The 27,735-nt window shown below is 36.6% G+C and overlaps 6 protein-coding genes across 10 annotated transcripts in view; 4 read left to right on the forward strand and 2 right to left on the reverse strand.

Annotated features, from left to right (window-relative positions):
- Positions 1-1,990: 1,990 nt before the first annotated feature.
- LOC117571843 (myophilin) lies at positions 1,991-13,490 on the forward strand. 2 transcript variants are annotated; one of them, XM_034254231.2, is made up of 3 exons: positions 1,991-2,240; positions 12,553-12,894; positions 12,958-13,490. In XM_034254231.2, the coding sequence occupies exons 1-3, from the start codon at positions 2,187-2,189 to the stop codon at positions 13,126-13,128; spliced, it is 567 nt and encodes a 188-aa protein (XP_034110122.1). In that variant the 5' UTR covers positions 1,991-2,186; the 3' UTR covers positions 13,129-13,490. The 2 variants fall into 2 exon arrangements, with proteins under 2 accessions (XP_034110122.1, XP_034110123.1); XM_034254232.2 differs by lacking the exon at positions 1,991-2,240 and adding an exon at positions 12,451-12,480.
- Positions 13,491-13,951: 461 nt separating this feature from the next.
- On the forward strand, positions 13,952-15,587 carry LOC117571839 (zinc finger protein 570-like). Its single transcript, XM_034254227.2, has 3 exons — positions 13,952-14,553; positions 14,777-15,103; positions 15,164-15,587. Exons 1-3 carry the CDS (start codon positions 14,078-14,080, stop codon positions 15,186-15,188), a joined length of 828 nt encoding a protein of 275 aa, XP_034110118.1. The 5' UTR covers positions 13,952-14,077; the 3' UTR covers positions 15,189-15,587.
- A 150-nt stretch (positions 15,588-15,737) lies between these two features.
- LOC117571841 (polycomb group RING finger protein 3) lies at positions 15,738-17,708 on the reverse strand. The gene is made up of 4 exons (XM_034254229.2): positions 17,315-17,708; positions 16,694-16,846; positions 16,344-16,627; positions 15,738-16,275 (listed from the first exon to the last, which is right to left on the reverse strand). Exons 1-4 carry the CDS (start codon positions 17,418-17,420, stop codon positions 16,150-16,152), a joined length of 669 nt encoding a protein of 222 aa, XP_034110120.1. The 5' UTR covers positions 17,421-17,708; the 3' UTR covers positions 15,738-16,149.
- Positions 17,709-18,474: 766 nt separating this feature from the next.
- Positions 18,475-20,294, forward strand: LOC117571840 (dihydropteridine reductase). The gene is made up of 3 exons (XM_034254228.2): positions 18,475-18,823; positions 19,515-19,701; positions 19,772-20,294. Exons 1-3 carry the CDS (start codon positions 18,740-18,742, stop codon positions 20,206-20,208), a joined length of 708 nt encoding a protein of 235 aa, XP_034110119.1. The 5' UTR covers positions 18,475-18,739; the 3' UTR covers positions 20,209-20,294.
- Positions 20,239-21,564, reverse strand: LOC117571838 (vesicle transport protein USE1). Its single transcript, XM_034254226.2, has 4 exons — positions 21,340-21,564; positions 21,083-21,267; positions 20,461-20,829; positions 20,239-20,388 (listed from the first exon to the last, which is right to left on the reverse strand). Exons 1-4 carry the CDS (start codon positions 21,480-21,482, stop codon positions 20,345-20,347), a joined length of 741 nt encoding a protein of 246 aa, XP_034110117.1. The 5' UTR covers positions 21,483-21,564; the 3' UTR covers positions 20,239-20,344.
- Positions 21,565-21,992: 428 nt separating this feature from the next.
- Positions 21,993-27,735, forward strand: part of LOC117571834 (mediator of RNA polymerase II transcription subunit 13) — a 28,267-nt gene continuing 22,524 nt past the window's right edge. The window contains exons 1-2 of one of the 4 annotated variants that reach the window (XM_052005765.1): positions 21,993-22,255; positions 25,251-26,019. In XM_052005765.1, coding sequence (XP_051861725.1) covers positions 25,951-26,019 — 69 coding nt within the window. In that variant the 5' untranslated portion in view covers positions 21,993-22,255; positions 25,251-25,950. Of the gene's footprint in view, positions 22,256-23,821; positions 23,837-24,530; positions 26,020-27,735 lie in introns of those variants that run through there. The other 3 variants (XM_052005764.1, XM_052005766.1, XM_034254214.2) reach the window with 3 other exon arrangements.

A 27,735-nucleotide genomic window follows, 5' to 3' on the forward strand; every position in this document is an offset into this window, starting at 1 on the left:
AAAATCGCTTCAAAAGTTTTTGCAATTTTTTCGATTAACACGAGTCTAACTTGAACTTGAGACGCAGCGTATATAATTGAAAATTATATAGAGAATAGTAATGAAAAACTGAATTATAATACCCTTCAAAAAAACAAAGAAAAACAAAAACAACAACAGCAGAAAGATACATAAAAACAACTCTGCTAGTGATCATGATCATGAAGACGCCGTCGCGATATGCAATATTACAAATATCCGCTTATGCAATATTCTACAGCCAGCCACGCCCACGCTCCACGCTCGCCCCTAAGAGAGAGTTTATTGCCCAATTTTTTGCACAGTTGTTTTATAAGTTAAGTTAAAAACGAAAAACAAAACAAAACCGTTGAGCCAACGAATCGTGAGGTATTATTTATTAGAAACAAAAAAAAAAAAAACAAAAAAGAAAAAGAATTATTTGAAATTATTTGCTGATACTGTCCTATGTCCAATGCGATTCGGAGAGAATGTAACTATTATACTATATATATATAGCATAATCACAGATATCAGATATCAGTGCTTATACACACACATACACACACACACACATTATACATAAATATATATAGATATATATACGTAGGATCTGCGCCTTGCAGGAGTCTTTGTCAATTCTGATTATGCTTATGTCTTTTTTTAATAATATTAGTAGCGTCTCCCCCTTCTCCCAACAACAAAAAAAAAACTCACTGTCTCTCTCTCTGTGTATATTATTTTTGCGTCAATTTACTTTTTTGGTAAACATACTTTTTTATATATACATCAAATCTATAATTGTAATTTGTATTTATCCATGTGCAAAATAAATTATGATTATTTTTTAATTACAACTAGCAAATTATTTAGCATGCAATTTTTGCCCCCACCCCCCACAATCTTCCCCCCAATTGTAAAAACATAAATCTTTATACAAAATACACAAATTCAATAGTCTATATAATACACACACACACACACTCTGATCAACAAGTACTTGAGCGCGAGGGCCTTAAACATGCATGAGAGCAAAGTGAAGAAATGGGGAAATTCCCTATTGAGATCCCTTTATAAAACAACCCGTTAATCTTTAGTATAATCAAAATACTAAAAAAAAAAAAATAAATGAAAAACATACTTTGTCTAGTTAAATGAAAAATGCTTTTCCTATGTTAAAACAAAACAAACAAAAAAATTAATGGCGATATAATCAAAAGACAAATAATGATATAAACGTTTAATTAATTCAACAATTGTCTTGCTGCAGTGAAATGATGAAAACAGAAAAAAAACATAAACAATTATGGATAAAATTACCTTAGAGCTATGTATATTTAATATAACAATTATATATGTATGTATCACACAAAGCAACAACAAACAAAATATAAAAGCAATTCCCTCTATTTATTTAGAACACAATAAAACACACACACATACATACATACGACACACTGTAACACTAATGAAATTCTCTTCTTATCTAAAACGAAAAACAACAATTGCATAACATATACAATATATATTTATGTGAATAAAATGTAACTAATTCTCAAGGCAACTAAAACAAAAGCCCAGCAATATCTTTATTTCAATTTTTTTTTTTGCTGTTTTATGTTACTCTTTTGATTTGTCAAGGTCATGCTTGGAATGTTGTGTTTAGGATAAGGCATGTTTCATTACTAATAAACAGCGTCGGCAGCAGCAGCTGAGCTGAAGCTTCATATCAGTTCACTCACTTTCATTGCCAAGCAAAGGAATAACAATGTGCACAGCACACATTATGACATCATCAGCAACAGCAGCTGAGCTTGAGCTTTGAGCTTTTGAGAGCAGCTCATGTTAAACGATTTCAAATGCGGAGAATAGAACTTACACTCTCACTGTTAATCATGCGCTCTCTCGCGGCCGCTCGAGCCGTTAACATTTGCTGTTAGTGTGTGTGAGTGAAGTTTTCTTGGTCTGCATGTTTAACTGCTACGCTCAAAGCGCTTTTAACTTTTGCTGTGTACGGACGTGTTTTCCTCGCTTGCGTGTCGAATAACATATTCCCAAATTGTGATAAACATTCCATTGGCCAGAGTGCAACGATAAGTTTTCGGACCAAGTAAAAACGCGCCCTGCAAACCCGTTTCCAGCCCAAAATCCAGCAACTTCAAACCACAACAACAACAACAAATATTAACATGTCTTCGAATCGTGCTCCAAAGAGTGGCTTTGCGGCCGAAGCGCAGCGTAAGGTAAACAACAACAATACAACATCAAGAGCACAAACAAATTTTGTTTTTGCCAAAAAAAAAACGTATTGAGCTCTAGTGTGTGTGCGAGGCTGCATTTTGACTTTATTTGGGCATTTGAAACCGAGTTTAGCCAGACTAAAAATGGTCTTAGGAATGACCTCATTCCGAATTGGCGAATAATGCGCGTTGCCGATAAGTCATCTTAAAGTATGTGTGTGTGTGCGTGTATCTTAACAATGCATGCGTAATGTCTGTGTGAGAGTGTGTGCGTTTGTGTATGATTGAGCTTAAATTTCTTGAAGCGACTGATTGCTAGTTGCTATGCAACTCTTAATTTAAATGATGGGCGCAAGAGAGGATCGCAGGGTGAGCTTCCCTTATTGTTGCTGATGCTAATTCGACAACATTAGTAACGCTTATTTACAACAATTTACATGCTTACATACTGCATACGTATAATATATCTACTGCATTGGGCTTGCAGCTATTTATTGCTTCCCCTTTGAGGCAATTATGTAATGCCCTATCCCTGTGTGTGTGTGGCAATGCGACGTGAGTGAAATTGAAATTGTATATGCTTAGCTAAGGGGGAGTGGGGGGAAAATGGGGCTTGAGGCAGGGGAGATTAAGTGCAGTTTACCAATGGACAACACAACTACAAAAACAAAAGGCAATGTGTGTCTACAGTTACAGCAGCGACTGCGTTGCCACCCTTTTTGCCGTCGGCAAACTGCCAGTTGCTTCACCTCACCGCTTGGGGCGCACGATCAATGGCTTCGCAGGAGCCAACGAGCTTTTGAGACAGAGACAGAGGATAAAGCTGATGATGTCATTTTCTGGCTGCCGCCTGCCAGCTGCTCGTCTTCTGCTTCTTCTTCATTAGTTACCAAAATGTACAAGCAACAACAACCAAAAAAAAAAAGTAAAAAGCGCCCCACGTAGCGATAGCACCTTTGACGCACTCACACACATGCGCACCGCACTTTAAAGCAACTTGAGTTGGGTATGTGTATGTGTGTGTGAGTGTGCAAACAAAAACAACATGCCGCTGAATCAACTTTTCAAAATTGTTTGTCCATTTAACTGTTGAGGTGTATGCGCAAGCGTATGTATGTATGTGTGTGTGTAAGAATATGTGGTTAAGTGCTGAGTCGCTTGCCAGTTATTTTGTGTACTTTTATGGCAACGACTCAAATTTCAATGTTCAGCAAAAAATCGAGCAACTAACACTACTATTGAAGGCGCCTGTTCCTTCGTCTTCGTCGTCGTCCCCCTTCCCCCAAAAGACAGCTAGGCAACCCTTTTGCTTTTTGTCCCCTCTCCTCCCCGTTTGCAGCCCTGCTCTTGAAGCAAGTTTCATTAATTAGTCGGTTCTCTTGTTGTCTATTGTCCGTTCTTCATGTATGAGTAGCCATACAAACGTTAGCACCCATGGGCAGGTACATATATATATACCTAGATATATACATAGTAATCACGGTTAGACACTCACACACATACGCACACATTTGCTAGATATGGTCACATTAATACATCCGCAGCAAGTTACCCATTGGTATCAGTTGTCTAAATGGAACTTGTCGCTCGCTTACAACTACACACGCAATTAATGTAAGTGTGTGTGTGTGTGGTTAGTACTTTTTTTTCATTTTTTGGTTAGCCGTCGTATAGACATTTTCAGATAAGCCATAAAAAGTGATGGGCAACATACACACATATCATAATCATAAATCTAAATGTTGTTTGGATTTCCGGTGAAACTTTACACGAATGCCAAAAGCAGAGTTCTCATTTCTAATAATGGAACTCAAGTCATATACTATTCTCGCTCGCCTAACGGAATTTGTACTTTCCTTATCAATAGACGCGTCTACAAGGTTTATTATTTATTTTTTACGGAGCATAACTACATATGTAAGTAGATTGCAAAGATTAGGTAGAGACACTTAATTTGGTAGAAAGATTCCACTTTACCAAATATTAGATTATATTTTTATAGATCTTCGAAAGTATTAAAAGATTTTGACTTCAAAGATATTCAAACATTTTTGTAGACAGATTTCGTATAGATTTTTACGGAGCATAACTAAATTTCAAAGATTAGGTAGAGACACTTTATTTTGTAGATCGAGTCGACTTTACCAAATATTAGATTATATTGTTATAGATCTTGAAAACTTATCAAAAGATTATTACTCGATTTTCGAAATTTTTTTGTAAATTTGGTAGACAGACTTAATATAGTACGACTTTAGCAGAGTTTGGATTATTTTGTTATAAATCTTGACAAATCATCATCAAAGTTTTGAAAAAAATGTTTCCTCCATATTATTGTACGTTGATTAGATAGATTTTACATAGTTCGATCTTAGCAAATAATCGACTATTTCTGTACATATCTTGAAAATTTGCCAGAAATTTCGTTTCTGCAATTTTTCGAAAGTCTTGCGATTACGATTTTCATTTCCGGGTAATCACTGTAGCCCTTTTGTTGAAAGAGGTCTCTCTCTGTCTCTCATTCGATTTGTGCATGTTTTGCACTGTTTACATTTATCAAAACAAAACAGAAAAGACAACAGTGGGGGACACTACAAAAAACATAAAAATAGCGAAAAACAGTCACATAATTGACCTCGTTTACGCGTTACGTTTATTTTGCGGTATTCCAAGCTTGAGTGATTGTTTTTTCTGTGGCTTTTTAACCAAATATCGGTCAGCTCAAGAGCTTCGCAATTGCCATCGACACTGCGATTGTGGGAAGAGGGGGGCGGCAAAGCATTGAGGGACTCGAGACACGGACATGACACATCGAAAAGAAAGCGAAACCGAAAAAATCGAAATGAATAATCGCAACAAACTGACAGATTTCCGATAAGTTTTAAAGCGTTGCTTTCGAGTACAGTGATCACTCGATGAAAGGAATGATCAACTGAGCGCTTTAATTACTAAATTACGTTTTGAGAGCATTAGTTTGACTGTACTTTTGAAATTTTGTTTTAGTATTCAGAAAATACCGCTCAAAAAAAGACTACAGAAACTTATGAAGTAAAGATTAACAATTATACATTATTTGATGTAAAATCTTGAAAATCGATAGTCATCAAATTTTGATTCATTATTTAGCAAAAAATTCCTCAATGGAAAATACCGCTCAAACAATTCTACAGAAACCTACAGTATTTAGTAATATTCAAACTTCTTAAAAATTTGAACAAAAAAATTCCTCAATGGAAATTACCGCAACCAAAAACAATAGAGAAACTTCGGAAGTAAAGATCAACAATTATTTATTTTTTTATGTAAAGTCTAGAAAATCTATAGTCTTGAAATTCAAAATCAAAATTAATTAATATAAAATACCACTTAAAAAAAAGACTAGAGAAACTCTTGAAGTAAAGATTATCAATTAAATATAATTTGATGTAAAATCTAGAAAATCTATAGTCTTAAAATTTTGTTTCAGTATTTAGTTTTATTGAAACTTCTTAACAATTTAAACAAAAAAGTCCTCAATAGAAAATACCGCAACAAAACAATAGAGAAATGCTTCAAAGCAAAACGTAAAATCTATAAAATCTATGGTCTTGAAATTGTATTTCAATATTTAGCTTTCTTTTAACCCCCAAAAATTTCTCAATGGAAAATCCCGCAACCAAAAACAAGAGAGAAACTTTGGAAGTAAAGATCAACAAGTATTTATTATTTGTTGTAAAGTCTAAAAAATCTATAGTCTCGAAATTTTGTTTGAGTTTTTTCAAACTTTTTGAAATTCAAAATAAAAATTTCTCAATGAAAAATCCCGCAACCAAAAACAAGAGAGAAACTTTGGAAGTAAAGATCAACAAGTATTTATTATTTGTTGTAAAGTCTAAAAAATCTATAGTCTCGAAATTTTGTTTGAGTTTTTTCAAACTGTTTGAAATTCAAAATAAAAATTTCTCAATGGAAAATCCCGCAACCAAAAACAAAAGAGAAACGCTTCTAGTAAAGATTAACAATTAAACATAATTTTGATGTCTTTATAAACTTGAACAAGTTTAGTTTACTTGGTATTGTTTGTTCTTCGCGGCATTGCTAAAAAATTAACCACACACTGAATTCACAGTACATGAGTCAAGCTTTAAGATGTTAACTAATCATTTGCTAGTTGCGTTTGTGAATTATTGCCAAAGTTCACAAAAATTCACAAACCGAGCAAGCCGGCAAATGACATCATCATCATCATCACCATCGATGTGATCGTCATCGTCATCTGTTGATCGTTTTTTTTAGTTTTTTGGCATCCTACAAATTGCTTATTACGCAATGATCCGTTGCGACTTGAATTCGAATAATGCTTTGCCTGTCACTTCTTTCATATATTGAATGGAAATAAGAGATGAGTAATAAACAACTGACAAAACACACATAACATGGATCGTACATGCTCGTAAATATGTTCAAACTGTGCAACCGGAAACTTGCGTCAGCATTTTGTTAGATTTTTTCGTTTTTTTTTTTTGCATGCTCCTTGAGGGCGATTTCACTTTCTACCTGAATATGATATGTGGGCGTTGTGATGTGATGATGATGTGTGTCTTGCCCGCAGCAAGGAAATCCGTTGGAAGAAGCTTTGACAGAGTGGCATTTTTTTTTTTAATTTCACTAAAAGCTAATGAAGTTTGCCTGACTCTATTTCCATAGGCTTGGCTTGTCCCCCTTTGTTTTTTTACTTGGCTAATGCGTATTGCGTGCGGGCCAAGAAAACACCCAGAGTTGAACATTTTAACCACTCTAGTTGTTAGTTGTCAACTATCTGAAAACTCCATCAAAAAATGAAAAGTACTTGAAAACTAATTACACTTTTTTTTAGTTTTTGGTCTCCTGCTGGGCTTTTTGACGTTGTCACGCTCGCTGTAATTGCGCGTAATAATCGCGCTTCATTTATCATCTGACCCACAGACCCAGTGCCCAGTGCTCAATGTTGCTCAGTGACCAGTGACCAGTGACCAGTGACCAATGTCAGTGTCAGTGTTTCATTTCCAGCTGTTCCGCATGCGCCATTTTAGGCTAGCGTTTAACGGTACACGCCAAAAGTCAGTCCATATTGAGCACAAGTGCTAGGCCACTTGATAATGTTGATGACATTTTTTTTTGGAGAGCTTTGAGAACGCGGCGCTGCGTTGATAAGCGTTTCCCTCACCCTCTCACATCCTCCCACCCGTCGTGCACATTATTTTCCCCCTCTCCTTCACTCATTGTATTTTTGTATTATTATTTTGCGTTCTCTTCGATAAGGCAAACACGTTCCAGAACGTTTTCTGTGTTTGTATATAGATCGCGTTTACTCTTGAGGCTTTTGTATGTATTCAATTATTTACTGTACTTTTCAGTCACAAACTTCTATACATACATATGTGTATAGAGTACATATGTACTGGGTACAGTCGTCGAATTTCGTCGGCGACCTCATAGCGAAACTCTATAAAAATGAAATGCTGCTTTGACTGAGCTCAGAGCACTCTGCTGACTCATTAAAACAGCGCTAAAAATATTTGTTCATAAGAAACACTATAAAAAAAATATACATTCTTTATGTAAGAAAGCTTCAATGAATTTCAAATACTCTATAGATGTGATCGTGTGATGTATAAGATGGTATTTTTTATGTAAGAAAACTTCAATGATACTTTATAGATGTGATCGTGTGGGATGATCGTGTATAATAAGTAATTTTTTGGGTCAGACATAAATAGATGATGTTTCAAAAGTAATGTTAAAGATGTTGTTTGGCGATGTTAAACTTTTTATGTTGAATATCGAAGAAGCGTTTATTCAACTGTCTTGCAATATAGTTCTGTAGATCTCAGAGACTATATCAAATATTTAGAAACTATATCAAATACTTATATGAAATTAGCTTTATTTCATCGCACTTTTTCAACTTTGATACGTTTCCAAACGCCTCAAGCTATCAATCCAATAAAAGGAATTTATGTGAAGTAATTCTGGAATCAATTATGATCTTTACATTATTTTCCGCCAATTTCTAGAATCAATTATAATCTCTACAAAATTTCCGCAAAGTTCTAGAATCAATTATAATCTCTACAAAATTTCCGCAAATTTCTAGAATCATTTATGATCTTTACATTATTTTTCTTGAAGTTCTAGAATCGATTATGATCTTTACATTAATTTCCGCAAAGTTCTATTTATAAATTATGATCTTTACATTATTTTCCTCAAAATTTATATATCCCTTTGAGAACATAGAGTATTACAAATTGTTGACCGTTGCTATTTTTTGATTTTAATTCAAACATATTGTTTATTTTCATATTCTGTTCCTATATATATGTTATTGTAAGCCATGTCTTGCCAATTCCAAGCTTGGCATTCCAATTCGCTTATTGTCTGGTCACAGCACACAAAACCATAAACATCTGTAAATATTTATGCATATGTTATGTTATGTCTGTGACTGAGTGTGTCTAGAAATGTGTAAGAAATAGCCCGAATTCATTAGTAAGTTAACGGCTGTTTTTTGTTATTTATGATCATGAATAATTTTATTCATAATATAGCCGGTCTTTGGTGCTGAAACTAACGAATAAAATAGTGTGTATTTCTAATCAAAATTTATGCAGAATGTCCCGAGGGTGTCAATTTATCTGCCATCAACATAATTATGATAGAGAATTATGATGATCATCGCGTTCGGTTCAGACGAATGTCAATCACACAATGTGCTTTATTAATTGATCTACGATTCTTCTCAAAACGCTTCAAACATGATAAATTGACCCCGCATGCCACATTCTCCCATTGTCTTGATTTTCAATCTCACTGTTATTTCTGCTTTTGAGGGGGTTAACCTCGTTCTCTGTGTGTGCTCATCTTGGATCTAATGACCTGACCGCGATTGTTAAATACCGTTCTTTTGTGCTGTTTTTTGGGTGCTTGGCAAAAGTGAAGATAATGTTTGGGTTAATTGCAATACTGTAAAAACGGTGAGCTTTAATTATCGATAACACGGCCGATAATTGCGAACACCATCGTCAGTGCAAACTCATAACATACAAAAGAATGCGCAAAGTAAAACAACAAAAACAAAAACAATAAAACTCTTGATAAAGACATAAAATGCGAATCTGTTTAGCATTTTTTACGAGCGATATATCTGCATATCAGCTTCTTGATCAGCTCATCAACAGCACGTAAAGTTGATCGATAACACAAATACCGTTGCGCTTAAAAGAGGTGAACTCGAAGATATGGCGAAAGTAAGATTGAGTACACAGAGAAAAATATTAAGTACCTACAAAAATTAATTGTGCACTTTACTAAATTAAAATGATGAACTTTTTACCAAATATTTCTGAAAATATGTTTATTTTTATTTATTATTATATATTTTTGTTCATTTTAATAAATTAAAATAATGAAGTTTTTATCACGTATTTCGAAAATTGATTTATTTTTTATTGATTATATACATATCTTTTTTTATTTCTTGAAATTACTTATATTGATATGAAGTTTTATGAAATATTTATAATGACATTTGAAAGAATAAGTAAATTTCTTAACTAAAATAATTAACTTTTTATTATACTTTTCCGAAATTAAATTATTTTACTGGTTTATTAGTATTTTTTTTATTTTTTGCATTTCCTAAAATTTATTACTTACATAATTATGAAGTTAAAGGAATTATTAATATTGAAATTTGAAAGAATGAGTCAATTTCTTTATGGAATTTCTTATAGCATTAATATTTAATTCCTTTTTGTAAGTTACTTACATAAATATAAACTTTTAGGAATTATCTATAATAAAATTTGAAAGAATAAGTCAATCTCTTAATTAATATGATGGACGTCTTTTCATACATTTCGAAAAATAAATCATTTGATTGATGTATTATACTATTTTTTATTTCATTGAATTTCCTTATACATATGTTTTTATAACTTACATTAATATGAAGTTAAAGGAAGTATTTATATTGAAATTTGAAAGAATGAGTCAATTTCTAAACATAATCCAATTATTTGTCACACATCATTCGTTTTGTATTTGATATTTAATCCCTTAAATATCCATTAGTATCAATTTACATGTTAAATGAGTTTTTATTAATACCAAATTAAAGCCTTATTAACGTTAATTAACAATTTAAATTATAGAATGCTTGGCATCAATTCAGAAATTCGAACCGCGATCTTTACTCTATATTTTAAGTAAATTGCTTCGCCATTTGTTTCTCTCCATGTATAACGGTGCATTAACCTATGTACGTAATGCTACCTCACCCTGTTTGCCTTTTAGGGCGCTGCGATAAGGAACAAAGCAAAACAATTTGCAAAAACCACTCAATTGACGACAAACAATCGTTCCATTTGTTTCTGAGATCATTCATTTTAATAGAGTCGCTGTCACAGTCAACTCGACGTTCATTGATAGAGTGAGCAGGCGAGAGGGAGTGCGATAGAGAGAGAGATAGATAGAGCGAGACCGTGAGAGAGCATGATTGTTAATCTAAATTCATTTAGCGACAGCAATTCAATTAAATAACACTAATAACTAGGTGCTAAACGGTGCTGCGATTTAACCCCACTAAAAAACAACAAATAACTGCCAAAAGCGAAATGTGAAGACATCACGCAAAGCAAAGCAAAGCAAAGTTTATTCTCAACTGGGTCTCTCAATGACCACTCCAATAATTCTCAACAAGTGGGCCTCGTCTAGTCGTCTACAAGCCAAAAGCGGTGCGAAGGACGCCTAAGCAAATGCCGGCTTTGCTTTAGGCCATATATGGTGCGGGCAAAATACAAATCAGCAAACAACATTAACAAATATGGTTATTGATTATGTGTGCAAAGAGTTGCAGGCAAACGAGCTAGCCAAAAGTTGACCATTTATGGCGATATTTTGCCAAAATTCACCCACCCCAGCTGTGGGAAAAATTAAGCTGAAAGATAAGCGATAAACCAATTTGGAGAAACTTAAAATCTTGGATTGACAATTAGTCATGTTACAAGATGGAAAGCAGAGCTTTACTTCCTCAATTCTGAGTGTGGAATTGTTTTTTCTTATATCAGCTACCCATATTATAGAAGAACATTATACCTTTGGGCCTGTCTCACTAAAAAGTATTATATATATGTATATTCTTTATCGAAGAATTTATTTAAGAAATACTTTTATTTAGTCTAAGTTACTTTGGCTGACATTTTGGTATAATTTGTATTCTGTGGTGTATTTTGATTGTAGTATTATATCGATATACCAAATAGTCTTCAGTATATTTTAGTATTTTTTATTTTTTGTTAGTTTTACTGAAATGCGTAGCCATATCGATATACTAAATATAACACATGGTATAATTTAGTATTTTTTGGGCTTATCGATATGTCAAATATGGTATATTTTTTGGTTTCATTGAAATGGAACTATATCAATATACCAAATATAGTCTTCGGTATTTTTTTGTTTTTCTTTTTATTGAAATGGGTAGCAATATCGATATAACAAATAAAACCTTCGGTATAATTTAGTATTTTTGGCTTTATTAAAAATGGGAAGCGGGTATCTCACAGTCGAGCACACTCGATTGCAGCTTTCTTTCTTCTTTTAAATATATATCTACTTTATGTACGCATATGTGGTACATTGAGTGAAAATCACATGCTTCTTAGAACAATTTTATTATTATTTGATTTATAAAGAACTCTTAAGAACACAAATAGACTTTTTCTAGTCACACATAAATAAAACATTGTATATAGGGATATTTGTTTATGAGGGGAATAAAAGTATACATTTAAGAAACCGCACAGTTAGTTTTAATAAAATTAAATTAAATAAAATAAACTCGGAATTTATTATAGAAACATTCCCTGGAAATTCGCTTATTGGAAAATTCGAAATTTTTATGCATGGTTCCCACAGATTCACTCAATTTTTATGGGTTTCTTATGTGCAAGAATTTCTATTGTTTGGCCCGGCAAAACTGTTTGTCTGGGGTAAACTGCAATCTTATCCTCATCCAAATTAATATACAACCTAAGAGTGAATTGTTAGCCGACTCTATCTATGGGTGTGTATGTTTATGGGCAATTACCGATACGTGAGTTATCAGCGATTTCTTTCCAAGATAACACAAGAATATATAGAGCCCGACATGATTTCAGTTGCGATTCGGCTTTAGTCTGGGCAAATTGCATCGTACGCTTTAGACATGTACCAATCAAAGGTGCTAAAACAGTTAAAAAAAAAAAGTAATATATATCACATAAATTGATGAAAATTTCTTTTTTTCTTGCAGATCAACTCAAAGTACAGCGAGGAGCTGGCTCAGGAGTCGCTGGAATGGATCAAGGCCGTGACTGCAGAACCCATTAACACATCCGGTGATACGGACAATTTCTTTGAAGTGCTCAAGGATGGCGTGATCCTGTGCAAGCTGGCCAATGCTCTGCAGCCGGGCTGCATCAAGAAGGTCAACGAGAGCAAAATGGCCTTCAAGTGCATGGAGAACATCTCGGCATTCCTCGAGTGCGCCAAGAACTTTGGTGTGCCCACACAGGAGACATTCCAAAGCGTCGATCTCTGGGAGCGTCAGAATCTCAACTCTGTCGTCATCTGCTTGCAGTCGCTGGGCCGCAAGGTAAATGATTATGCTGTAATCATTTCACTCAACTTTTATTAATGCCACGTATTTATTTTGCAGGCATCCAACTTCAATAAGCCATCGATTGGTCCCAAGGAGGCGGACAAGAATGTGCGCAACTTCAGCGAGGAGCAGCTGCGTGCCGGCCAGAATGTGATCTCTCTGCAGTATGGCTCCAACAAGGGCGCCACTCAGTCGGGCATCAACTTTGGCAACACCAGACACATGTAGAGACCTGACCTCTAACTACACACTTTCAGCACCTCCTCATACACAATATATATATATATACTTATTATATGTATCAACATTCCGCAATGAAGCCAAAACCAAAACCCCAAATTCTCCCATCTTCCAAAAAAATTGAAAACATCGTTTGAAATGAAAAACTCTACTTATATATTATGTAATGTGACGATGATGTATTTATAAAAATGAGCTTCTACTATTTGTATTCCAATTTACCATGATTGCACCAGGCGTAAACTATTCTTAATTATTAATATTATTAAGTACTCGCAAAGTACGGATGAGTTTTTTTAGAATGATATATTCTATTTTCAACAAGTAAAGATACACAAACAAAAACAACACATATATTTAGTATGCAAATTTCACACCGCATTCTTTTGGACACATTTATTATTAAAGAACTTTACTTTACTATATTATTATTATGGTTACATAACTCAGATTAGCACTCAATTTGCGTGCCATAAATGTGTACACGTATAACGAAAATTCACGGGTTGCCTTGTGACTACTCCAAGTAACGAATATTGTATTTCAAATTCAAAAATTGAATCAGCAGAAAGAAACGATTACAAATCAAAACTGTTAAACCACCTGAATTTCAATTAAATACCTGAGCATTTAAAAACAGACACCGATAAACAAATAAACATAATCTATGAATGTTATTCACAATGTTGAAAATAAATAATTATTCTTTTATAAATCAAATCTTTTCATTTTCATTGCCTGTTTTAAAATGCATTAAATCGATAACCGATTCGATTGCAGAGCGCCAGCGTATCGACATGCCACCTCCAGCTATATGGTCAGAGTTACATTTGATATTTATCGATAGATGCAATTGCACTCGATATGCCGCACTTGAAACTGTGATAGCACTAGAGTCCAAGCAAAACAAACGACGCTCAACATAAATATTGCAAACATGGATATTTGCCGGGTTTGTCTCAACAGCACAGTTACGCTAGTGGACATATTTGCCAAGCGTGAGCAAGTAGATCAGGCCAATCCGGAGCCCTGCCTGGCGGATATGCTCAACGAGATCGCCGTGTGTCACGTTAAGCTCGACGATACATTTCCGCAACACATTTGCCTCAGCTGCGTGCTGGGCGCTCAAAATGCCTGGCGATTCAAAAACAAATGCGAATCCAGCTACAAACAGTTAATAGCAATTAAGGAGCAGCAGCAACAAAAAGAACAACAACTACAGCAACAGCAGGAGCAACAATTGAAAGCCAAAGAAGAAATTGTGTGTGAAGAAAGTAAAATCATTGAAATCAAGCTGGAACCGCTTGAAGTGGAAAAGGAAACAACAACCCAAGCGATTACCTTAAAGCCTTACAAATGTGGCATGTGCAGCAAAGCATTTGCTGATGTCACCATATTACGAGTGCACAAGAAGTAACTATTAAACTTTTGTTATTTTAATTTAGTGTATGAATCCCACAACCGCAATTTTGGTATTCAACACGATATCCGTGTTCTGTCTGTATAAGCAACTGTATCTTGAATAAGATAAGAGCGACCTTAAATTTGTTGACAATGCGTTTGGCTTAAGAAACTTAGAATTGGCCGGAATTTTATTATTTATTTATTAACCCGCCGCTTTCTTCCCTTTTCCTAGGTGGCATGCAGAGATCCGGAGTAAAGCACAAGCGGCCGTGGCACAAGTGACACGAAAACCAATTGAGAAACTGCAGAAAACAGTCAAAACCAAAAAGGAGATAAAAAAGTTTCGCAAGAGGACTACGGATACTTCAGATCGACCATTTCAGTGCACCGAATGCAATCAAGGCTTTTTCAAGAATCTACACTTAACGCGGCATATGCGAATACATACCGGGGAATGTCCCTACGAATGTCCTTATTGTTCCGAGGCCTTTTATAGGAGCGACTATCGTAAGAGGCACATCGAGTATGAGCACAAAGTTACCGATCCTGCACCCAAACTGTAAGCGAACACAATATCTTTATATGCATCATAATCAAATAGTCTTTTTTCGGTTCACAGAAGGTCAAGGCGGGCGTCAAAGTGATGATGATTGGCCTAGGAGTTGATTTAGGAATAACCATAAACATGTACCATAAAAAAGGAAGAACCTCATTGCTTAATGTTGGAGTTTAGAAGCCAAAACAGAAGATTTTAAATAGAAAACACAGTATCAATATTTTAAATAATAGCAAATCTTTGTAAAAGGTTTTCAAGAAAATGATTCACGACGTCTCATTGTTGAAATTCAATGCGTAAATTTGATTACCGAACGTTATTTAACAAGCTATATTTTAAATTATATTATATATTTTAATTAAAATAAATAACTTAAGAAAACCATTTCATTTTGCAACTCTTCCGCAATACACTTTGTTGAATCTTGAAACTTCCATCTACTCCGATTTTGAGATAAATCTGGATTCGACAAGATCTCACAATAAAATTTTAAAAAGGAATCTTCATTTAAATTTTACATAATTACAAATTTATTTACTCAACTGCTATTTACATTCGTGTGTGTTTTGTACATTTTAATTAAATAAAATATATATATATATAAATAATACACAAGAAACTAAAAACGTACAAAAAATATTGCATTTCTTAAACGGTTTCGTGTTTTGCTTTTCTTTTTTTTTTGTTTTTTTTTTTGTTTTAGCAAAAGGAAAAAGGGCGAAAAGCCAAGGGAAGTTTGATTATATCAGCAACTAAAGTCACACGAAGAGTATGCTAATCACGTTAAACTTAACGACTATATATATATATAATTACGACTTTATACATGCACATTTACACATACATACATATAGAGATGACTTACAAAACTATCTGGGAGGGGAACTGCTAAGATTCTCACGCACATATATAAATATTTTTATATATATATCTGTCAATAAATTATACATATGTGTAGAAAAATATATATATAGATCATTTGACGCGCTGACTGACATACATATATATATAGATAGATTTATATATCTATATCGGAAACTACTATTGTGTTAAAGCTCGACACGCGGACGAAACTGCAAACGTAATGGAGGATCTCGAAAACGCCAACGCGTCACATAGACGAATTTCAGTGTGTGATCCTTGCCCAACAACTCCTCATTACACAGTATATCGATCTGTAATTAAATTGCATAATTAAATACATAAATATTTAAACATATTTAATTATGAATGCTGCACTCACTTCACGATACTTTTCAATGCCGTTGAGTATCTTTTTGGCGACGAGCTTCTTGAGATGCGTGATCGTCGCCTGCGAGCTGCAGCGTATGAAACGTCGCTGCAGGTTCTTAAAGTTATTGCTTATGCACTCGAGGCACACATTGACCTGTTCGTCCAAGCGATGGAAATCGGATTCGGCATGCGCCTCCATCACCTTCTCATTGTCATCCTCATGGTTTTGCGTAATATCCTTCGGGCACGGCATGTTGCGGCTCTTGTAAAAGTCGCGCTCCCTACGTGATTCATCTGCAAAGTGTACCCGAAATTATTATCATACATTTCATATAAATATGTAATATTTATAGTACATACCCTCTTGCAGCTTCGGCACCAATTTGTACACAATGTCCTGCATGGTGCGATCGAAACTGATGTATTGCAGCGGGTGTGACTGATGTATGATGTTGTCGCAGGTGGGGCATGTTTTCTTCTCCTCCAGATGCTTGACCAGACAGCTCTTGCAAACTGTAAATTCGAAATTCATTATACCAAATGTTAAAATGTTATTAAAACTATTAAATAAAATACATCATATATTCATTATTATTTTAAGAGGATTAGTAAATAAACTAAAAAAGTTCAGATATTGTGGGATTATAATTGAAATAAAATATGAAATTTCGGATTCCTCTTCCCCAATCCTTTGGAAAGCTCGTTGGAAAGACATTGTAAAGTTACTGGAAGCCGCTGAAACCTCAACGTGAGCACTGTGTGACCGTATATGATTAAGATCAGAGCAACTCCCACGCAATGCGGGCACTCCACCGGCAAAAGAAACGTCACCGTCTAAATTCTGTTTGCTTTTGGAACATGTCATAGATATCATCATCATTCGCATCTGCTGGCAACCGGTGCAAGAGCAGGTGCTGCAGCTACAGGGACAATGGCGCGGGGGAGGGGTAATGGAGTAATTGTCAATTGGCGAAAACTCACATGTGTGCAGACACTCGGTCACTGTTGTCGCATCGATGAAATAACCGCCGCATATTTTGCATGTGATGTGTGGATTAATTGTTTTTAATTTGACTCGCCGCTCCATTTTGCAATTATGTTTTCCGTTTCGTATTCAATAAATAAACTCCTTCGTTTTGCATAAAAAAAAACTTCTCTCTCCCCTCTCGCGATGCGAACAGAACAATGTTGTCTTTTTGTTTGCTTGTTGCCGTCGAATTGGATCGCTTAGAGCGCAAAATGCAGCGCAACCGTAGCAAATACACTCGACATAACGGCGCACGCACTTAACAATGCATTTAAACTGTATTTGTCACTATTATTTTAAACAAATAATGAAATCACGACAAAATTGTGTGTACGTGTACGTGTGTGAGTGTGAGTGTACGTGTACAACGTCCCATGTGAATGGCGATTGTGCATTATCGATAGCGATTGTCGTAAATTATCAATACAGACAGCGTTGCCAGAAACTGATACAGTTTCTTAACAATTTAATTATTTAAATACGTAAAAAACTTGTTTTTACATTTGAAGTAGAAATTCTCATAGAGTTAATGCACTTAAGAGATTAACTATATAACGATCATTTACAATATAACACACTGGGTCCGCAATTTCAAAACACTTTTCGGTTTCAAATACTGAGGAGTATCTAAAATATTTTGTTGTTTAGTATATTTTGGACCTTCTGACTACTGTCCCGTCCGCGAACGAAAATCTTTTCATACCGCATTATTTTAAAATTTACAATTTTTAAAAGCAATCCTTTCGATAAGAAGTTGAAGTGGGAAGAATACACAACAGCATTTAGGTTTTTAGGTTTTTGAAAAATTTGAAAAGAAATGCAATTTAAAAAACGCGCCTTGATGAAAATATACCAGATCATATCGTGATTTTTAAATGGACGGTTTCTAAATTTTTGTAAAAATATTTTCGAATTTCTGTTTAATAAACAAATACAGCCAATTTTATAATATACCATTTATACTGATTGAATTATTTGATTTATAAAACAAGTTCGTTGATAAAAAACAGAAGTTTATAAAATTCAAAAACTTCGATTCTTAATATCGATAGTGTCATCGATATTTCCACCATCATCAAATTATTGATTATATTTTTGCACTTGTTGCACGCACGGCACAAAAAGCTTGTTCGCTCTTGTTTTGAATTAAATTAATGCGAAATACCTGAACAATAATCAACCGCCGTGTTTCTAATTAACGTCAAATAAACTCGCTTTCAGGCCAAAAACCCCCAACCGGCCAGTCAACTTCGTAGTTGTTGTTGTTGCTTTTTGAGTCATTCCATTCGATCGAATTACAAGTTTATTATTTTTTGCGTACGTTTTGTGACTGAGCCGCGCTCAGTTGAGTTGAAAGCGTTAAACTGGCAGCACGTACAATGTCCGCGGGTCGCGTCGTCGTCTATGGAGGAAAGGGAGCATTGGGCTCCGCTTGCGTTGATCACTTTAAGTCCAAAAACTTTGTAAGTACCACAAAAAAGGAAGAAAAAAACAGTTGAGTATGCTCGACTACGAGACACTCGCAAGACAAAAGAGTTAAGTGTAGCTAGAGCAACAACAAAATTCTGGAATAATTTGCAAGCTTATAATAATGTAATGAAATTATCAGCAACTTTTTAGAATGTGGTTTCTTATTAAAATTTTAAATTGCGGTAGCGTAAAGTGTTGCCATAAAATTTAAATAAAAATAATCAAGTTTAATATTATAAAGGTTTTTTAACCTCAAGTTCAGAGATAAGGCGTGGGAACAAAAAATCAATTGATTTGCTCAAGGTCTTTGAGTATGCACAGCTTATTATCTTTTGTACTTAATAATTATTATGTTATCTACTTTCTTATTATTATAAGTTAAAAGATATAGAGAAAGCCACATTGCTTTAATCTTGGCTATCATTTTGTTTAAGCGGTAGCAAATGACTAAATGAGAAACCGGCTTCAAGAATAATTTTTCCGTAGCCCAAACTGTTTTAGTTTTAGAGATTAAAGACTGATAACAAACGGATAGAAATATAAAAAAAAAACATACTTAAATTATACAACAAAATATAGAAACGCCTTTCACTTTCATGACCCTCGAAATCGAAATCTAACAATTTTTTTTTTCATGCTAACAATTGTTAATTGCCATTGTTTGTTGTAACCAATCTTTCTCAGTGGGTCGGCAGCATTGACTTGAGTGAAAACGACAAGGCCGATGTCAGTGTTGTGGTGCCACGCGACGCCAGTTGGGAGGAGCAGGAGAGCTCAGTGATTGGCAAAGTGGCCGAATCTCTGGCCGGCAACAAACTGGACGCTGTCATCTGTGTGGCAGGCGGTTGGGCAGGTGGAAATGCCAAGAAAGGTTAGTTAAACAACTACTTAATCCACTACTTAATCAACTCAACTTATTTAATACTCTTAACTCCATTTAGATCTCGCCAAGAATGCTGATTTGATGTGGCGCCAGAGCGTCTGGAGCTCGAGCATTTCGGCCGCCTTGGCTGCACAACATCTCAAGGATGGCGGTCTGTTGGCTTTGACGGGCGCCAAGCCCGCTTTGGAGGGCACACCTGGCATGATTGGCTATGGCATGGCCAAGGCTGCAGTGCATCAGTTGACACGCTCGCTGGCTGGCAAGGATTCGGGTTTGCCCAACGATGCGTTGGTTGTTTCCATTTTGCCCGTCACCCTGGATACTCCCATGAACCGCAAATGGATGCCCAAAGCGGACTTTGGCAGCTGGACACCGCTTACTGAGGTGGCGCAATTGTTTAACAAGTGGACACTGAACGAGGAGCGTCCCAAGTCTGGTGCATTGCTGCAGCTGATCACCAAGGATGGCGTCACAGAGCTGATAGCAGCCGAATAGATGAAACTATATACATAATGGCAAATGGAATACACACATATAATATACATATATATTAATAAATCGTTGCTTGCTTTAATGCTTTATCTCGCTGTTTACACCATTTAGCTAGGGGATAACCTATTGAACTCTCCGCTCACGTCTTTTTCTTCTTCATAATCTTCATGAACAGCACCATGCCTGAAAGAGCAAAACAAAAAACGGAACTTAATCTCTCATCTCCACGAGTGTAAGTAGAGATTTCTAACTCACCGATAAACACTACAATGACAAACACAATCATTAGCCAGAGCCAACATTTGTAGGCTTTGCGTGAATGCTGCTCCAACTTCTCGGCCTCTTTGCCCAGCGAATTGATGTTGCGATCCGCCATTCCTGTAGATTTCGAGACCACTTCAGTGTCTCGCCTGATGATGCGATTTGCCGTCTCTGTTTGCTCCTTGAGATTGCGTGTCAACGACAGCATATGTTCCGTAATCTTCTCCTGCGCATTATTATAATACTTGACAGCCTCGTTCATGCTGCTGCCGCCGGGAGTTTCCACCGCTCCAGCTGCCCCAGCAGCGCCTGTTGTCGTTGTTGCCTCTTCGTTGCCACGTCGACGGCGCAATGTGTCTCCATCTGGTTAAAGAAAACTGAGCTTTAGCTTTCATTTTAAAATGTTATAAATGTGTTTAAGACTTTGTTTCATAGCTTAGCGAGATTGATCTTTGAAATAATAATAAAACACCTTTAAGATTTGGTTCGTGTCTTTGCTAAGCACTGGTTGAAATACCCGTTATCGTTTGTGTCTCAACTAAGAGAGATTGCTCTCTGAAGAAATCTTTAAACTGATTTGTATATTCGCTAACCAAGTGCTTGTGTCGTAGCTTACCTTGCAACAAGTCCTTGCGTATCTCATTGTGTTTGGCCGTGTTCTGCAATTGCCGCATCTCCTGCAACGCAATCTCCCCATTGCCTCCACCTCCTCCAGTTGCCGGTTTACTTGTATAGCCAGTCAGCTGTTTGAGGTTCTCCAAACGTTCTTGGTAGCCGGGTATGCGACTCGCACTTTGTGGACTGTGTGTGCAGTGACGTGTAATCAGCGTTTTGTGGGTCAACTCCAAATTGTTTTTATTGATAAAAACTCACTCATCCATTGCCGCCAGCTCGGCAATCATTGTGTCTAGCGATTTAAGGAACTTTTGCAGGCGCCAAAAGTTGCTTTCGCTTTTGGCAAGATCCTCACAGTTGGTGAGCAGCGTTCGTATGTTTACATTCAATTTTGTTGCCATTTTAACAGCGAAAACATAAAAATAAATAATATCTAATACTTTGGACACGCAAAGCACGAAATATCGATAGCGCTTTATACAGTTCAGCTTTCGATAGGTATTTGCACCAGTACGTGGGATTATTTTTATTTGCAACAGGGTGGCTATTTTTATAAATAAATAATATAATATATACTCATTCAAATCAAAATTTGTCATTTTTTCGTATATAAATGATTTTCGATAGCGTTATATATTAGCACTTATAAATGCTAAAATTTAATGGTATATTTTTGAAATGACAATAGTTTGGTATATTTGTTTGAACATACTGTCTGCCATTTTGTGTTTGCAATGTTTCTAGACATTTTCATTTGTCTATTTTAATTTCAAATATTCTTTCGTCACTATCTGCAAGCAATATTTATTTTCGACACAATGAAAAATATGTATTAAATACTGTCTACAAAATGTGAGCTGCGTACCAGTTGTTGGCAAACAGCTGGACAACTCAGCGAATGCAACGCTTGGCATTGGGGCGTTAGCCAACACTGCGTCGCGACGTTCGGTCGAAGAAACGCAAAGAAAACGGCAGTTTCGTTCCTGGAAAAATTTGCTCCGTGTGAATTTTAATTAAAATTTTTAAATTTCTATATACCGCCAATTGCGTGCGTGCAAATTTAACGCACGGCGGAATAACGTGCGCCGGTCGTTTTAACAAGTGCAAAATTCATCCAAAATGTGAATAGAAAGTGGCACAAATCGCGCAAAAAAATAAAATAAAAGAAAGAAATGTAAATGATAAAAAAGAGTCAAAGCCAAAGAAATGCGAAAAATATGTACATACATACACATATGTACATCTGCATACATACATCTGCATGCATGTACATGAGATAATATGTATGTGTGTCGAGCAGTGAGCAAGACCAAACGAAAGAGAGAGAGAGAGAGTGAAAGAGAGATATACGTAGAGCCTAAATGAAGCACATTAAAAATAATACACATCAATAATAATAACAGTGCAATCGTTTAAATATCAGAGCCATAATTATTACACATTAAACTGCATTAACTGCATTTGAATATTTCCGCAAGAGCATTAAAATAATTGTGCTATTTGCCGCTGGAAAGGGGATCATTTTGTGAGTGAGTGAGTGTCCGTGTGTGAGTCGGTGAAGTGCGTGAGTGTGTGTAGATATGTACATACATATATGAGAAAGGAACAGACGACAAAAAGTCGTCGTCGGCATCCATTGTAAAATAATTAATAAGCTGCAAGCAAAAACAATTTACAATTGGAATGCGAATGCAAAATGAAGATTGAACAATTATGGCGAATACAAAAAATATATAGTGAGAGAAGAGATATGTATGTGTGGAAAGAAAAACTACGAAAGTGGTTGCTCGCGTCACTGCTACATTTGTATCTGTGTGTGTGTACGTTTGTCACTGCCGCTGTGTGCGAGTGTATGTGTGTGTGCGTGTGAATGCGAGAGGAATGCTGTCTATGTATCACGTTTCGCACTCTATATGCATATGCGTGCATGTGTGTGTGTGCTTAGTGTTGTGTAGTGCATAAAACATGAAGCCAACTGATTTGAATGTAGATTCTTTTGAATTTCTTCTCTGCAAAAATGGATTAAAGCTACCGATTGCCGATCGCTGTTGCTTTTACAGCTCTCACAACACTTCCTCTGCTATGCAAGAAATTATCTCGTAAAAACTATTTGAGAAAAAACATAGTCTGGCCATTTTGTCTGCGCCATATTTCAAGCAAATCGATCTGGTTATTCTCCGGTTTTCAAAAAAAAAAGTTGCATCCCTAAGCAGCCAAGCAGCAGCATTCGAAGTAGAGGGCGATGCACAAAAGCAAGAGAGCAACACACACAGACACAGTGAGAGCGGCAACGGGAGAGCGAGATGGTATTATAAACAGCACACACACACACAAGCGTGCAAACAAACTTGTTTGGATGCGGTGCTCTCTCACGCTCTCTCAATTGCAAAATGAGCAAAACGCCGCTATATTCGTTCGGAGAGAACTGACAAATCTTCTTTTGAGTGCCTGCTGCTGCTTGCTGCTGTTTGATTCCGATTCTCGCTACTCGTTGCTACTATTTAGTTGGTACGCTCTCTTGTATTTGTATTTTTTTTTTTTAGGAACTACACTCAAAAGGCAGCAGCAGCAAGCGAGCCAAAGCTAGGCGAGCGAAATTTCCATTGTGTGTGGCGATGTCGCGTCGTCGTCGCAGCAGAAACGGTTTCGGTCTCGCAGTCGGTTTAAAATTTTCTGACTCGTCATTTGGTTGTTGTGCGAAAAGCGAGAAAAATCGTATTATACATTTATATACATAGTACATATATATTTAATTGTGTGTATATTCGTTTCAATGTATATATTGAGTTATAAATTTCAAATAGTATGCATATATTATTGTGTATAAATTGAAATAAGAGCGGTGCAAGGTGCAAGTTCGATACAAATAGATTAGCAATATTTACATCGAGTGTCACCACTGTTGATGCCTCTGTACGTGTCTGTGTGTGTGTGTGTGTGTCTCGTACGCGCTCGTGTGTGCATCTGTGTGTGAGTGCCTTTTTAAGCACAAACTCATTACAATTTACTATTACTCATTTGACTGCTGCTTCTTCTTGCCAGCTCCGCAGTGTGTCCACAAAATAAAAAAACAAGCAAACCGCACAAATAAATCATTTATGTATATTATTTGTGCACTCACTCACTATGTGAGTGTGGATGGGAAAAATCGAAATACGAAAAATGTATACAGAAAAATGAAAATGGTATTTCCAAAGTGCATACACTGCAACAAATAGCGCAACCAGAAAAAAATCAAATCACGCGCAAAATAAAAAAAGACAGTCAGACAGACGAAGAGGAGAAAAACAAAGCATTCAGCATTATGCATACACATATTTATTTACTCAATTTCGAATAAACTGTGTGTGTAGCCTAAAAAAGAAGAAAAAAAAAACTACATACCTATTTTTTTGTATTTCTTTTTTCGATATGTTTTTTTTTTTGTCTACATCAACGATTAACGAAAACCCAACGACTTTCATCGTCGTCGTGCGTCGGTGTTTGTGTGTGTATGTGTGAGACTCGTTCGCTCACACACACATGCAAAGCACCCCAATAGTAGTAGTTGTTGTTATTGTAGTCGGTCTCGTCACGTCGTCTGCGCGCCTTGAAAAAGTCAATTTTTGTGTCTCGCTTAAGCGCGCGCTCTCTCTTTCGAGATGGCTCTCTGCGCGCGTGTGTGTGCTGTGCTCTCTTTGTACGTCGAATGAATGGACAGTGGTTCAGCCCCAGGGCGAGGGAGAGCAAGATGCGAGAGAGAGAGTGTGGAGCATTAGCATTGCTGCTATGGCGGCCGTCCACCCTTGTAATTGCCGCATATGAACGTGTCGGTGTATGTGTTTATGTGTATGAGAGAGCAAGCAACAAATAAGCAAGCAAGCAAAGCAAAGCAACGCAGTGAACGAACAATAAGACAAATACAAAATTGTTTTTCATTGTCGTGTATGTGGCTGAGTGAGTGAATGAATGATGGAGTGAACTGACCGAGTGAAGTGGAATGTGAGTGCAATTGTGTGTGAGTGCAATACGTTTTGCCAATTCGGTCTCTCTCTCTCTCTGCGATGATGTTGCTGATTTCGAAATTGATTTAACCTGAACGTGTTTCGCTTTCGGAAATATAAAGGAAAAAATTATATGTGCAGCAGCAACAAACAAGAATTGCAAATAATGCGAATCTCAATTTTTAGTGCAAAACAAAAACAAAATGTGAAATTGGAAAATAGCTAGAAAAAAATACAAATTGCAAATATTAATAAGAATAATCATGCAAATACACAAATATTTATTATAATAACAAATTCAATGTTCTTGTTCTTCTACAAATACAACAAACAACAACAGTTGTGAACTGCAACAGCTGCGCAACAACATCAACTACAACAGCTACAACAACAACAGCAGCAGCGACATCTACAACAGCTACAACAACAACAGCAGCAGCAGCATCATCAACAACTGCAAAATACGAAAAATTCACTCAAAACAAACGCAATTCGTGTCACTGTGTACGTGCGTGTCTGTGTGCCTCTACGTCCGTGTTTGTGCGTGTCCCCTTGTATGTGTGTGAGTGTGTGTATGTCTCTCCGTATCTCTTCTGCATCTGTATTCGTGTTTGTATCTGTGTCTCCGTCACCGTCGTCGCCGCCGTCGTATTAGAATCAATACAGAAGAAGAGCAAAGAGAGGCAGCAAAAAAAAAGAAAAAAGAATATATCAATTGAAATCATAACAAATGTGCAAATAACAAATATACAACAAAAAGAAATACTAGAAAATATCTAAAAATTTACCACAATCGAAATTTCTCACCACAATTCCAACAATACTTGTTTCATCATCTTGAGAAAATGAGGTGCTGCTGTTGTGCAAAAATAAAAAGCCAAGAACTATGACGCATCAAAATCATCAGACAAACGGCGCAAGTTTGGAGGATTGCCATACAAACTTCTATGCCTTGGTAAGTAAAGAAACGCACAGAAAACAACGCTCTCTCTCTGTCTTTGTCCCTCTCTTTGTCTAGCCATATATTTTTGTTTTTGCTCTTACGTTTAATTTCCATTTCCGTTCTTTGCCAATTTGCCTTTTGAGATCTAGGTCAGTGACAATGCAGCACAGGGTGTCTCATGCCCACCCACGTTGATCGCTTCGCTTCGTTCAGTGCAGTTCAGTTGGGTTCAGTGTTGACAGCTGATTGTTATCGATAGGCGATAGGCGTGCGCACAGCGCGTTTATTGATATTTTTCTCAACTCCCAGCAACTCTCTCACGCTCTTTGCCTGGTAACGTTATTTTCCCCCCATTCGAAACATAATCAGAAAAAGCACGCACAAAGCGGAACTATGCATATGAGAGTACGAAAGGGGGATGGGGGAATAGACAGCAAACAAGTCAGGCCAAAAGAAAAGAAAGCAACAACAAATAACGAATGTGTGCGTGTGAGTGTGTGAGTGGGTTCCTCATGCGGCTGAGTGACCGGCCATAACAGGTTCTTCTTTAGCGGCGGCGTCTAGTTGGCCGGGTCGCAACGCCGTTTCTTTTTTTTTCTTCTTTCTTTTTCAGTGGCATATTTCTTTAATGAATCTCGCTCAACAAGAGCGACAACAACTACAAAAATAGATGTAGCAAAAGAAAAGCTCAAATGGTAGCTTAAGCTTCGACAAGTCAACGTGCTCCAAAGCGACTCTCAGCCCTCCCCCCGCCCCCCTAAAAGCAGACTGTGAGAGAATGGCCGACGAAGACAACGGCGACGACGACGACGACGCGCCAACGAACGCTGTACGAAATAACGAAACAATAACAAACGCGCAAAACTTTCTCTGAGAGAGCGGCGAGTGACGATGTCGTTGTGCGAGAGAGAGCGCAACTTTGTAGTGGACAACAGGCAGACCCAATTACGGAGAGCGCAACACACACACGCACACAAAGAGTAAATGAGTGAGTGAGGTAGCAGCAGCAACAGAAATAAAACGACGACAGCTTGAACTTGGGAGGCACGCGCGCGTGAACAAACACAAGCAAAGCGAAGCGTGTCAGAATGATAACACACACACACGCACACATGCTGATGTAAAGAGCGCGCGAGAGAGTTTAACACACATACACACACACCTGCTGTAATAAATGTGTCCCAGCGGCGAAATGAGCGCAAGCCCCAAAGCAGCCGCCACACAAACACACACACGCACACATATTGAACATTGTTTGCCTATATGAATATCGCAAAAATAATAGAAAGAAACAAAAAGAAAAATGAAAGAGACGAGTATGCAACGAGACGCCGCCGTCGCTGACGTCGGCAGATAAAAGACGGCGACCCAAAACGTTGAGATTGCTGCCGTTGTTTTTGTTTGTTGCCGTGTGAGACGATGACGATGACAATGTTGAAAAACGCTCAAAAGAGCAGTAGGGGAAGTGGAAGGAATGATTTTTTTTTTATTAAATATATTGCTCGCCCAAAAAAAGTAAAAGGCCAGTAAACATAAAAAGTCGCAACACACACACACTCGCATATGCATAAAGAGTAGCGAGTTGTAAAAACGAGAGCGAAAATGAAAACACAAAATTGCGATACCCCCTGAGAATCCGAAATACAAAATACAAAATCAAATGTACGGAAGAATGTGGAACGACGACGACGACGCGACGGTCTCTTGTTGTTGTAGCTGTCGGTGTTG

This window comes from Drosophila albomicans, chromosome 3 (genome assembly GCF_009650485.2).
Source record: "Drosophila albomicans strain 15112-1751.03 chromosome 3, ASM965048v2, whole genome shotgun sequence".
NCBI classification, from domain to species: Eukaryota; Metazoa; Arthropoda; class Insecta; order Diptera; family Drosophilidae; genus Drosophila; species Drosophila albomicans.